The sequence below is a fragment of the Pygoscelis adeliae genome, unplaced genomic scaffold (genome assembly GCF_000699105.1).
Source record: "Pygoscelis adeliae isolate BGI_AS28 unplaced genomic scaffold, ASM69910v1 Scaffold182, whole genome shotgun sequence".
NCBI classification, from domain to species: Eukaryota; Metazoa; Chordata; class Aves; order Sphenisciformes; family Spheniscidae; genus Pygoscelis; species Pygoscelis adeliae.
In genome coordinates this window covers 1,022,823-1,036,410 of record NW_008824669.1, presented here as the reverse complement: position 1 = coordinate 1,036,410, position 13,588 = coordinate 1,022,823, and the positions used below count along the sequence as shown (strand labels likewise).

The 13,588-nt window shown below is 43.8% G+C and overlaps 2 protein-coding genes across 2 annotated transcripts in view; both read right to left on the bottom strand.

The window, feature by feature from the left end:
* LOXHD1 (lipoxygenase homology domains 1) overlaps positions 1–1,962 on the bottom strand; it is a 133,997-nt gene extending 132,035 nt beyond the window's left edge. Inside the window, exon 1 of the mRNA XM_009322973.1 lies at positions 1,856–1,962. The gene's annotated coding sequence lies outside the window, so the exon portion shown is untranslated. The remainder of the gene's footprint in view (positions 1–1,855) is intronic.
* ST8SIA5 (ST8 alpha-N-acetyl-neuraminide alpha-2,8-sialyltransferase 5) overlaps positions 463–13,588 on the bottom strand; it is a 96,259-nt gene continuing 83,133 nt past the window's right edge. The window contains exons 9-10 of the mRNA XM_009322978.1: positions 1,856–1,970; positions 463–538 (exon numbers count right to left, since the gene is read on the bottom strand). Coding sequence (XP_009321253.1) covers positions 463–538; positions 1,856–1,970 — 191 coding nt within the window. The remainder of the gene's footprint in view (positions 539–1,855; positions 1,971–13,588) is intronic.

Here is a 13,588-nt window from a genome sequence, read left to right as displayed (position 1 = left end):
AAAAAAAAGGAAAAAAAAGGAAAAAAAAGAAAAAAAAAAGAAAAAAAAAGAAAAAAAAGAGAAAAAAAAGTGGTGAGTGCAGGAGGAAAGAGCAGGCATTCACCAGAGTGCCAGCAAAGATGACTTGTACCACCGGTAGCTCGTTTAAGGTCACAGCTGATAAAGAAATCTATTATGGGGATCTCCTGACTTCTTCTCTAAAGGACATACAGTATTTTTATTAATTTTTTTGGAAGGTAGTGTTTAGATTCTTTCCATAGCCACATGCAGAAGAGCACTTTCACCATTAAATGGCTCTTTATGTAAATGCTGATCACAAGAAAACTTCCTGGAAAGCAGATGCTGCTGTGATGGCTTTGCCAAATACTACGAGGCAGGTTTGGGTGCTAGAAGCTCTTCCCCCAGCAGAGCTGCTGCTGCTCCCAGCTCTGCCACTGACCTGCTATGGGACCATGCCATCTTTTACTTCCTTGCCTCGGTTTCCTTCTCTGTTAAATCAAGAGAAACGGTATTCAGCTTCATAACTTCGTTGGGATGTCTAGGCGGAAATCACAGAACAGAGACAAAGCATTTTGTGTAGATATATCATATACAATCAGCAAGTTCTCCCTGGTGTTTCTGAGATGCTGGGATAATAAAACTCCTTCGCCTAGCTCTGATTTCTGAATTTCAAATATGGCAAACAGGGCTGAAATTTCATGTATTTTCTTTACCATTCCCATATCATTTTCTTTACAGACTCTCATGTTTGAGTTGCTTCACTGGGAAGAGGGTAAAATTTAAAATAGCTGCAGGTACCTCTTGTCGGTGCTGTAGAAATGGAGAAAATGTGAAGTTACCATGTGACATTTGCACAGGATTAATAATTTCTGAAGCACATTTTCAAGAAAACCAAAACAATAAGAACACCGAAAAACAGAGACACACAGCCTCTCCTAGACCCCATGGAGAAGGGATTTCTGCTCTCTCCGTGCAATTGTTTGGCTAGGGGAAAATTAGCACATGCAGAACTGGGACTTTGTTAAAAGTCACCTTGCTTTCATGGGAGCTGAGCACCTGCTGGCCCTGATGCTCACTTTTTTTGAAAAATAAAGAGAGTGTTTTGACTCTCTCTATTGAGAGAGTCAAAAGACTCCTGGTAGGTTCTTAAATGATAAAATATGTTTCCGTTAAGTTTAACATAGTGATAAGAATTGAGAAGTTGCATCCAGAGGGTGGCATTGGCATCAGCTGGAGGAAAACAGAACAGTGCCACCACAGCAGTGTGCAACCACAACGGTGTGCAACCAAGCACACAGCAGATAGGACGGAAACAGCCTAAATTAGGAAACAGCTTAAATTCTTCCATTTCTGTTTGCCTCAGATTTCCTACGGCTGGGTGTGGGTGGTTACCCATCAACAACATTACTTCAAACCCACTGAGTTACTCTTCAGAAACATCCAAGGACACTTATCTCTCTGTACCTGACTTAGCATGGAGACCTCAGTGGGATTTAGGCATGTGAACATGTCCCATCAGGCCCACTCCAACAAGCGATGAACATTCTCAGCTCCTAAATTGGGAGCTCCTAATTTAAGCTTTAAGAAAAGCAAGTATCCCCACACCTTGCAAGTGTGAGCCTTACATAACGTGGATCTGAACACACATTTCCACCTACAGAAAGGAATGCAGGTTTGCAAGGGATTTGGTAAGAAATATGCAACGGCAAAAATTCAGATTTCCCTCGTGATCTCGAAATACCTTTTAGATTTATTCCCTCTGCATCCATCAGCACAATATTACGTTTCATCAAAATGCAATAAAAGTTACTGAAGAACAGGCCTCGAAGATACAGATTTCCTTCCAGATACTCACTTGCTTGTGAGATGAGTCTTGGGAGTAATCCCAAGCTCTCCAAAGAGAGTAACAAAGACGTTGGCGTCGGTTCCTGCTCCCCGGACATCTCCTGTCACTGTCACCACCTCATAAACTGTGGAAGGAGAAAAGAAAGATCAGGACAACGGGAGAAACCCCTCACCCTATACATTATAGATCCAAGTCATCCCCAAACCTGGGCTGAAATACAGACCCCAGGGACGGATCTCTGCACCCACCACCGAAACAAACCCATCTCTTGGACAGGGCACAGTCACTGCTAAGGATCAACACAATTGGTGAAAATCATCACATCAAACTAAAACTGCTGGAGACACTTTACATGGGCAGAGAGGGCTTGAGTTAGGACGGATTTTGCTGAAAACACTTCTCTTTGAACACATCGCCTCCCCTACCATAAAGCATGTGCATGTATTACATACAACAGATGTATTTATGTGAAGTGTTAGAGTAAAGCTGTTGAGCCATTCTTCATTTATGCACATGTCAATGCAATGCACGATTTCCTGCTTGCTCTGATAATATATCTGTACGAAGCTGAGAATCACTACAGCCAGAAAGTTTGCATTTTGATTGTTCAGGAGACTTTACCAAAGACCAAATGGTAAATCATGTTGAGAATAAGGTAGGAAAACACCTAAAGTAGAGTCTCAAAGCTCTATCAATTTATCTTTCCACGTAATAGATTGAGTGGCGACTTTATTACCACACATCGATATCTTCTTGGGAGAGACACAAGTTAAAAATAGCCTTTTACTCAAGTGGAGAAAGGCATGACAAGATCCAACGGCCCGAAGGTAAAGCTAGATAGATTCAAATTACAGTCAGACACGCATTTCTTAAGCAGGATGATGAGTGAAGTTAGAACAAGACTTAAGGCTTGAAAATAGGTTACCTTTCTGAAGGACATGTCTTGGTTGGCTCAGTACAGCAGGGATTAGAAGAAATTATAGAACTTTGCCTATGGCCGGACCAAGCACCCTGATGGCTCTTTTTGGCTTTAGATCTCATGGTGGTCATTAGCTAATAACGATATTTCAGGCTCAGACCTATAAGCCGGAGGAAAGACTAAACTTTCATCATTTCGTCTTGCACAGCCTGACTGCTTAGTATGTGATTTTTCAGAACTAACGCTGTAAAACTGTCCTCCATCATGGGTGCTTCAGAACTGTTATGTATTTTGTTAGTGCCCATCTTTTCCTCGCTACATCACGTATATATTCAAAAGAGACAAAAACCGTATTGGGGCTCCATTCTGAGCATCAAATGTTTTTCCCCACTAACACAATGTTTTTCCCCACTAACACTTTTCCCTCAAAGCATCACTGAGAAGAAAATAAATCACCATTTTAACTGAAAAGCATGGAGACAGAGTGCTGGAGCAAAACCCAGGCCACTCATGTAAAACTGATTAGAAACTACTCCTCATTTCCAACAGCTCTATTGCACTGAGACAGAAAATAATACCGTAATATTTTCCTAATCTCACCTTTCCATGAATGTAACTAGGTCAGAAAGGAGACATTATTATAATAAATACAGTAAGTTATGATCTGTGCTCAGCTAAATTTTAAGAATCCCTTGGCTTGGCATATTTCATTTATGGGCTCAAAGGAAGAGGTTTCTTTGCAAAAAAAGAATATGAAATCCACAGCTTGCACATGAGTAATATGTATGAACAGTGTTTTCATTTCACCTCCCTCCTGTTAGCGTTCGCACATGCCATCGGGAGATGTTTGGCATAGCACGGAGGACAGACGACGTCCTCGCATTAGCCATTAACAGGAGGAAGACTCGCAATCCACCCTGCCCCAGTGATTCACCACTGATTGTTGCATGGTTTTCAGCACCGTATCGACTCTGCTTCGGAAACAGGGAGCTTATGTCATTGAGTTATAATATTGCTGCACTCGTTTACAGCAGCCTTTTATGTCTGGCCATCGCAAAGCATATTGCAACTTAACTGTACCATGGAAGTACTTATCACTGTCAGAGCATCCTATAGGCATCACCGAAGTGGCAGTTACAGCTGAGCATCCCTCTGCAAGGTTTCATTCGGGAAAAGGGTCTTTAGCGCATTGTCCCCCCCCTGCCCACAGAGGCTCAGCAAAATTTGGCCCTGTTCCTGTTTTCATGGGGTGAGGTCAAGTTGTACCCAGCTTCATGCCAGCAGGCACATGGCTGAAGGTATTTTTCCTGTGAAAAGGGAGGAAAAAAAGCATCACCACACTCCGTATCTTCCCAGAGACCTTTCAAAAGCTCAGGCAGGTTTTCTAGTGAGGTTTTTTTTTTACTGCTAGAGAAGTGCTAGGACTTATAAGTTATATGTGGCAGGCAGAGTCTGTCATGTTACATCTGCCCATGTCACATCAAGTGAAACCCATTCCTGAACCGGTCTGCTGCACCTTTACGGGTATTGACGCCACCTAATCTATACATCTAAGTTTAATTTCCTTACAGAAAACCTAAGTCAGACTGATCTACTTCCACTTTTCAACTCCTAACAAATGAGATGATGGGATACAAGGAAATTATGTGTCTAAGACACCACCATCAACAAGTCACAATATTCCCCCCCTTAAAAATCAAAACCCCTCTCTAATTCCCACAATGGGAGTCTCACAGTTGCAAGAAAGCACAAGCCACGAGTACATACAAATTTGCCCTTTAGGTTCACAACCCCAAATTCAGCCTCCACGCATCGCAGCGAGCAGGCAGCACATGGATGAGCAGTTTTTACTGGGATAGATGTGCTGAGCCCTGTCCGAGTAGCACGTGTCATTACTGAGCATACGCTGTGGCTAGCACCATTTTAATTAACTTTGCACAGAGGGACAAAAGGGGGGGGCTGGGTAGGTGACACCAGCACGTCACCGCATTTGACACGTGCCACGGTGCACCCCTGGAAGGGGAAAGGAGCCCTGCTGCCCCTTCTCCAGCACTACAGCTGTGCGGCCAGCTGTGGAAGTAAATGATCATAGAATCATAGAATCATTAAGGTTGGAAGAGACCTCCAAGATCATCGAGTCCAACCATCAACCCAACAACACCATGCCCACTAAACCATGTCCCTAAGCACCTCATCGACACGTCTTTTAAATACCTCCAGGGATGGGGACTCAACCACTTCCCTGGGCAGCCTGTTCCAATGTTTAACCACTCTTTCAGTAAAGAAATTTCTCCTCACATCCAATATAAACCTCCCCTGGCACAACTTGAGGCCATTTCCTCTTGTCCTATCGCTTGTTACTTGGGAAAAGAGACCGACCCCCACCTCGCTACAACCTCCTGTCAGGGAGTTGTAGAGAGAGATGAGGGCTCCCCGCAGCCTCCTCTTCTCCAGGCTAAACAACCCCAGCTCCCTCAGCCACTCCTCAGAAGACTTGTTCTCCAGACCCCTCACCAGCCTCATTGCCCTTCCCTGGACACGCTCCAGCACCTCAATGTCCTTCTTGTAGTGAGGGGCCCAAAACAGAACACAGTATTCGAGGTGCAGCCTCACCAGTGCCGAGTACAGGGGCACGATCATGATGTCGCAGCTTTCCAGTGATGTCATGGACGCAGGGCCCATGACTTCCTTTGCAGGAAGAAAATAAAAGTTTAATACTAATATTGATGCTAGCTCTTTCTGGAAAAGGCACCTGGAGACAAACACAGCTTATTTAGCCACTTCCTTCAAAGGCATGGATGTTCAGCAGTCTGGATCCAGGATTGTTTCCTTTCTTTGCATTTCTTTTACTTTTGATCAACCACTGACAGCTGATGGGTGTCATCTTTGCTGGGAGCATCTCTGCAGCTTGAGGACCCAGCAGGCAGAAAAGGATACTGTGCTGTGGGGGCAGCATTTTGTACCCCAGACCCCTTCGCTGGGAACAGCGTCCATGACATAAGACGACAAGAACTGTAGACTAACGACATGTCTTAACCACCTCAGGAGTTTGCTCCCGAATAATTGGATATTCTGGCTTTGAGAGAACATATCCAACCTTAGCAAATCCCAAGCACAAGCGTCTTGTACTTTATGACTTGGGACAATAAAGCCGAATTAGCTGAAAAGCTTGAAATTGAAATTCTGTGGAAGTCACACTTCTAACCAAGGGTGGAATCTGGGCTAGAAAGATCAATTTTGCTGCCTCAGTGCTTCATTTGTGAAGGGGAAGATTAAGAAAATACAGAAGTTAAATATCTCAAGTATCATACCTGTTTCATCATACAAGCTAGGTCTTCCCTTCCCATCAAGTTCCTTTCTTTCTTTTTGGATGTTCTCATGGGATTTCCAATCTTCTCCTCATTTTGGGTCCCCATTTTTCAAACCCCTCTCCACCACTCAAGAGGTCTGAATTGCCTACTGAGGATCCACCTCCATCACTGCTGTAAATATTCTCAGGATCATGGGTGTTAATGCTCACCAAAGATTTACCTCAACGGTGCAAAGATGCCAGCCCTTAAAACCCCTCCACTGGCAGAAAATATCTACCCAAATTCTCTAGAATCTCCCAATTCGTTTTTAACAGGGTCAGTGAGTAAGTAAGTTTGGCCACCTGTTTATTCGCTTTTCTTCCACCTTCATCAGTTTCACGTGGAATATATGCTTATTATCAGGGAAAGTTAAAAAAAGAAATAATCCATCCAGTTTATACTGTCAAATGGAAGGGTGAGGAAAAAAAACAACAACCAAACCCCAACAACCAACCCACAACAAAACTGCAATATTTCTTTGCAAAGTAATGAAATACAAAGGTTGTTATTTTCCCATCCTTTGACACTGATGCACATAGTTCAAGATTTCTTTCAGGGCTGTTGCTCGCTCCAACAGCTAAAGAAATATTATAGCAAAATTTTTCAAGATAAAATGAGGTTTTGGTATATCACTCCAGATTTGGCTGTATCTTACTATTTAGACTCCTCCTCAATGGAAGCAATCACTGAATGCAAATAAAGAGAGCATCCACAGGAATTTTATGGTTACCCTTGAAGTTTCTAAGTGCATCCACAGTGTCTCCCTCTTCCCTTACTAATTTATGGGTTCTCAGTATGTAGCGGCTTTGCTGTTAGCTGTCTGACATCGTTGAGAGTTGTCATGGGGAACCTTTAAGCTCCTCAAAGAGATTTGCTTTCATAGTGGAGTTTGGGAGGGCTGGTTCAAGTCCATTGACATCTCCTCCACAGGGTCAGCTGAGAGACCAGTCCTAAGCAGACGCTGCAATGGTTTACCAGCTGCACAGTTCAAGAGTTTTCCCCATTTTGGTCAGCAGGACTTGAAACACGAACTTTCTTCAGAGCTTTGCAATAACTTTTGGCTTCCCTGATGTGAAAAACAACTCCTTATATGTATTCCTTGTTGACTTGCACATCAAGATATATTTTGGCAGAGATCTCTCAGCCTCTCCATGGGCTTTGCACCCACCATACCCCTATTTCCTTCTTGGTCAAACATAAGGTGCAAACCATGGCATTCTCATGTCCTCGTGTCAAATATTGGCATTGGCCTTCTGCCTCCCTTTAAACATGGACAGGATGCCCCAAACATCCATGCCTCTTCACCCAAGCTGCTGCTCAGTCAGGCCATTAAACCAGTGTAAAGATGCTCCCGCCCATCTCTGCTACTCCTTAACTTTTTTTTGACTGCTTATTTTCAGCAGATAAACTAGTGTCTATTATTTCCTTTACTGAGCTTGTATATGCCCATGAAAAGCAGTGATGGGTTTGCAGTCCACAGCAAATCAGTTCTGTTTAGCTTGCTGAAACTTTCACCGGTTTCTGAAGTCTTCGTGCCAGATAGCTGAACAGTGGAGTCAGCTGGGGATTCAATATCTGCCAGATGAGATAAGTGAACCAAATTCCACTTGACTGACATAATATTTGGAACAAAAGAGTCTGTATCAGTGGCTGCATTAAAAGTTTTGTATTGACTCTGCCTAGCCCATTAGGAGAGAAGCAAGACTTGGAGAGTGGCCTGAAAGTCAAGCATTCCCCTACTAACACTGTAGATTACTGTAACTTGGCCATGTTCTGGGCACTCAGAACAGACTTACCTTGACGGCGAGGTTGTTTGCCAATTAAAAGCACCTAAATGTAGGTGTCTTCCTGTGAGCAGTGCCACACAGCAGGACGATGTTCAAACCGGGATCCAGTACTCTCCCTTTTGCTTTTGCAACCTCTCTTTGGGGCTCCTCTACCCATGGTGCGCGATGAACCCAGCCAACACTGGCGGGAAAAGGCAAGATGCTGTCTTCATCTTGAATATAAACCCAAAACAACACAAACTGCTGTGAAGCTATGGCTATCAGAGCTACCTTCAGATGCATCCGTTAAGCAAGACGCATTTACCTCAGCAATGGTAATGGTTGTTTGCACTTCACCATACTTCCAGTTGGGAATTCACTGATTATTCTCAATATTCACTTAATGTTGATTCATGCAAAGCACCAATCACTCTGGCTCCTACTGAAGCACTTCAGCGTGTTTGTCTTGGAGCACCTGAAGAGTACCTTGACATTTATGCAAAATACTTGGAAGTTTTTAAGGGTCTGTGCTGACTGTTACAGGTTATGCTTGCAAAAATGATGTTCTATGCACATGAACACACAAGTTAAATACTTGCTATGGTTATAGTTTTATCAGGACCATCCTTTACCTACCGTGAAGATGGGCCTTTGAAATCAGCACTTGTTTGTTTTTATCAAGCCACAATTTGAGGAATAATCTCGTCATACACAAAATGAGTCGAATCCTTCTCTCATTCACTCCGGGGCAAATCCTGACTAACTCCATTGACTTGAGCACAATGACTTTGGATTCATGTTGGCAAAACTGTGAAAAGATTTGGGCCTCACACACTATGAGAGATTGCCTGCTCTTTATGTGCTTTAGCGAAAGCAGCTTTCGAGTCCGGCATGGATGCCAAATTAATTATTCAAAGCAAAAGAGAGGGATTTTTTCCATGAATATTTGGACTGTCTGCACACTGTTATACATTTTGTTATTCATAGATTATACAAAGAATTGCAGAATTAATAGTATCTTGCATTTTGAGACACTTCACGGACATGAATTAGGGAAGTTTCCTGCAAACTTACCACTAGTACACACAGATAGCATTATCTTGAGCTCTGAAACATCATTTATCTCTTAAAATATAAATCTAAACCTGAATGCTGTCCCGTCTGTTCCCACAGGCAGAGTACTTGTGGTTTGGAGTTTGTTTTACTTCACCAGCTATTGCAAAATCAACATTTCATTCTCATGCACCGTAGGAAGCCAAACTCGATTCATCTGGTGCTCCAGCTATCACTTAAAAGTACTTTTGCCATAGCACCACCAGAAAAAACATCTCAGTTCTTTGCTGGAACAGCAAAGTAGAATTAGCTTAGCAATCGACATCTTTGTTCTTCAAGTTTAAATTGTGCTGGAGGAAAACACTGTGCCTCAGGGGAGAGAAACATTTTCGAGAGAAACCTGTTCCTTTTCTTTCATTATCTTTTGGACACATGGAGGGCCTGCCAGCATACGGGGTGTCTCTGAATCACAACTGTGGACAGCAACATTAGACGTTACTGTCCAACGGGAATTGCAAAATGCAGCCTGGGTAAAATATGATATAGATTTTACCTGCAACATTGAGCAAGAAAAGTCTGCAATAGAGCAACGTGTCTGCAGAACACAACTGGAAGTAATTCCCTGCTGTCTGTCACGTCATCCCAAGACCAGATTCAAATAAAAGCCCCACTTTCTTCTAGTTGTCTAGGCAGCAGGACAACCAAGACCAAGGAGGTATTCTCCTTGCTGCCAGCTCTGACCCCCAATACCCAGGTAGCGGGAAGAGCAATTTCAACAAAGATCATTTTTTTGCTGACTCCCCAGCATCCTTGGTCTGGAGGCGTTGGAGGTGTTGGATGCTGGATGTTCCCTGACATGAGCAGGGCAGTTCTCCCACTTTGTTTCTGGGGAATGGCTGAGCTGTTTTTGCAGAGAAAAACACGCCAACAACGACATTTCAAAACTGCTCAGCCTGAGGCAGTGAATCCAGCAGAATCATGTTCAGGAGTCAACAGCTGGCGAAGCCACCGAGTCAACAGCTGGCAAAGCCACCAACAGGCGAGGACCAGATGATGCCACGAGCAGGGACAGTCACCCCACGGCGGGCACACCATCTGCAAGCCAGAGGGTGACGCTGCGCCCTTGGCAGCTCTCAGCTGAGGAACCAGCGCCTTTTGCTCCCGAGACCAGATTTCCAGCTGCATTTCAGGTTGATGCTTGGCATAAGCAGGAACTGATATACCTGTCAGAAGCTTGTTATAAATACAAGTTATGTGCGTTACCTATATTTATATGCACATTTTTAAATATCATTATGAATTAATCATAATTCCCCAACTTAATCATTCATGATGGACAGTTACTACTATCCAAACAGCACCTTAAAAAAGATTTAAAAAAAAAAAAAATTTATATACCCTATGACCTTCCCACTTCCTACCTCTTCCTTCTTTACAAATATCTCCTGATTAACACTTACTGCTCACAGAGCAAGTCTGATAGAGATGCTACTATGATACAGACATGCATAAAATGGAGGACACCAAACTGACGCGGAAAAATACAGCAGATCTGAACATCAGGGGGTGAAGTGCCAAAAAGACTGACCGTTTCCAACAGCCACATCTAATTACACAATGATGAAAAACTACTTTGAGATACGTGTCCAATGAGTCTTGTAGTGTCTTTATAACAATCTATCAACAAAAGCCAGAATTATTATTTTCAGTCTGTTTTTAAGTGTTGCCACTCAGGTGCTTGTGACATTGCGTTGCACGGCAGTGTCCAACAAGGAAAAAAAAAAACAAAGGTAGAAGAAAAACCCCTCTGACAATGCCTGGGGAAATACCTGCACCCACAAGGCACTGAGAATAAACAAATATTTGTTGGAGCAGCAGTAGTCAGCCAAGAGGAGGCCTTAACGAGACAAAAAGTATGTTGTGAGCTTATCTGGAAGTAATGTCCTAGTTGCATCCTCAACAGCTGACACAAAAACCCCCAGTAAATCATAGCACCCCAGCAGCAGTCAGAGGCTCTTGACACCAACCCTGCTGCAAGTCTCTGCTTTCCTGGGGCTCAGATGGATAAACCACCTCACCTGAGGCTGTGGGGAGTGACCTAAGCTGGAATAAAAAACTGGTTTGCCCTGGTTCCCTCTCTGTGCTTAGACCCTTATAGCTCAGTACGATTTTCTGCCCAGGCTTTCCATCCAGATGGAGGCAATTCTGCTGTTTTGATGGTCCAGTATTCAGATACTTGTCCAAATACCCAGGGACAGGATGATAAACAGCTTCACAGAGAGCCCAGAAGATGTATATTTAGCGAAGTATAAATGGGAACAAAACTCATGATCCTTAAAATACCAATGGAGTCCTGAAACTGGGAATTTGATGCACCAGTGGAGGGAACTGCTGTACCTGTGAGCAAAAGCAGCTCCTCAGTTTTCTTTCTGCAACCAGAGAATGAAAAGCTACCCAGGCAAATCTTGGATTTTCTAAAAACACAGGAATCTCACTTAGTTTCTTAAGGGTTAAAAAAAAGGGGGGGAGGGGGAGAAAGAAAAAGAAATAAAACCCCAGATCTTCTTTAATTATTCCAGTGTGATCAAGTTCTAGTCCTGCATCGTCTAAAGGTCACGTTCAAAAACCAAACATTCAGTCTAAAAAGTAACCGCAGACAATCAAGGATATGCAACTGAACTTGCCATTCCATTCAGATTTAAGTGTTTTGGTTGTGAGGAGAGCAGCGATGCTGGAAAACTGCAGCCCTCACGTGTGCGGGTTTTACAGGCATCAGCCGGCACATCAGCTGCGCCGTGCGTTTGGCAGCCTGGCGCCTACAGCTGTTCCTCAGTGCTGGTCTGGATGCTGCCAGCTGGGCTGAGCCATCCCAAATGGATCGTGTGTACGTAACAAGGATGGCTTCTGCATATGCTTGGGGCTGCTGGGTCCTGCCCGGGGAGAGGGAGAGGTGGGGGGTACACAAGCGCTCTCTCCCCCCAGGCCTGCGCCTGCACTGGCTGAGCACACACCTGCAAACAAAAGGAGACATCTTCAAGGCCCTAAACCTGCAGATACCAGCTGAGGGCTTGCTCTGAAAGGTTTATTTGCGCTCATCTGCTTTACAATACTGATTTTCCATACCAATGACTACTAGCAGCCCTGCTGCAGGTCAGTGGCTGACCACGAAGGTCAAAGACGAAGAGCCGCTGTGATTCCTTGCAAAGCCCCATCCGCAGCATTTTAACTACTTATTTCTAATTTGTAAGACCCCATTTCAGCATGACACCTCCAGGCAACTTTAACTCTCCCGTGGGACTACACAGGTGTGTAGCAGGGGGGTGTCTAATAGCCAGGCCAAAGATTTTTCGGTGCCTACATAAAAATATTAGCAAGTGCTCCTGCAATTTAATCAATGCTTTAAGATCACAGTTAGTTTAGTGTTGGCTTGCTCTGTCACGCAAGCTGTAGTTCCTAGGTATGCTCGTCTAAAACCCTAAAAGCGATCTAAACTTTTCAAAATTCATACTTCATGCGGCCATTTGTAACTATGGAAAATGCTGAGATGCAAACAGGTGCGATCCACCACATCTCCAAGGCGGGTGCAGCACCGCCTTCTCTCAGTAGCATGCTTTGCATGTCCCACTGGATCACAAGATATAAAATTGCCACTGGTACAAAACTCTTCTCTGAATGTTTTATGCCTAAAACCAAAGCTCATTTTAGCGGTAAGGAGAAAGAAAATCTGTCTTCCAAAAAGGAGTCCTTGTTCCTTCCGATCTGGAATATTAATCAAAGCCTCGGTTTGGGAAGATCAGTGGGTGCAGGGCGCAGATGAGGTGATTTTGCAACTGATGATCATCTATCTTAAAAGTATGTGATACATCTCTCCAGTTCTGTATATAGCACAGGGAGAGAGCTGGCGACCACACAGCACTTGCTCTCCTCCTCCATTCCACTGCTAAATTACATTAAACAGAACTTAGCAATAAACTTGGCATGTCCTGAATGCTTTTTCTGTGTAACCCTTTGCTGCAGTTGCTAAAGGAACATGATCTGATAAATGTAACACAATAAAACGGATGGCGTACATCAAAAGAAATGATGAGCGGCTTGTATATCTATTTTCAAATCAACAGTGGCCATTTCCCCCCTCCCATCACCATTCGAGACAACGTGTTAATAAAAACATGCATTTCTTGAGTAGCTTTCTTCATTTTATAATTATTATCTGCACTGCCAAGGTCACTGAAGTCCAGCTTCACCCTTGCGCAATATGGACAAACCAGCCGTGTTTCATACAAAGTGCTCAGCATCTGTCCCTGGAAGAGACGACTGCAGCCTCAAAGTACCGCATCTCCTGGGAGCTAATCCAAGCTTTGATCCCTTGCATGGGAGCGTACGTTTCCCATGGACCTCTATGGTGTCTTTATCATCATGAGTCACCTGGGCTTTCCTAGGCATTTACTGTCACGCAGACCTGCCATTTAAGAGATTGCATGTGTGGAAGTGCCTTATCCTTCATCCTCTGTGAAACAGTCCTGGGAACCTTGGCCCTGGAGGTGGTGACCAAGTGAGCACAGTGCGGCAGGTCTGACTACATGCTACAGTAAAACTTCCGAGAGGCAAGGAAAACCCACTAGAGGATTTGTTTCTCTTTAAAGGAAAGATACCC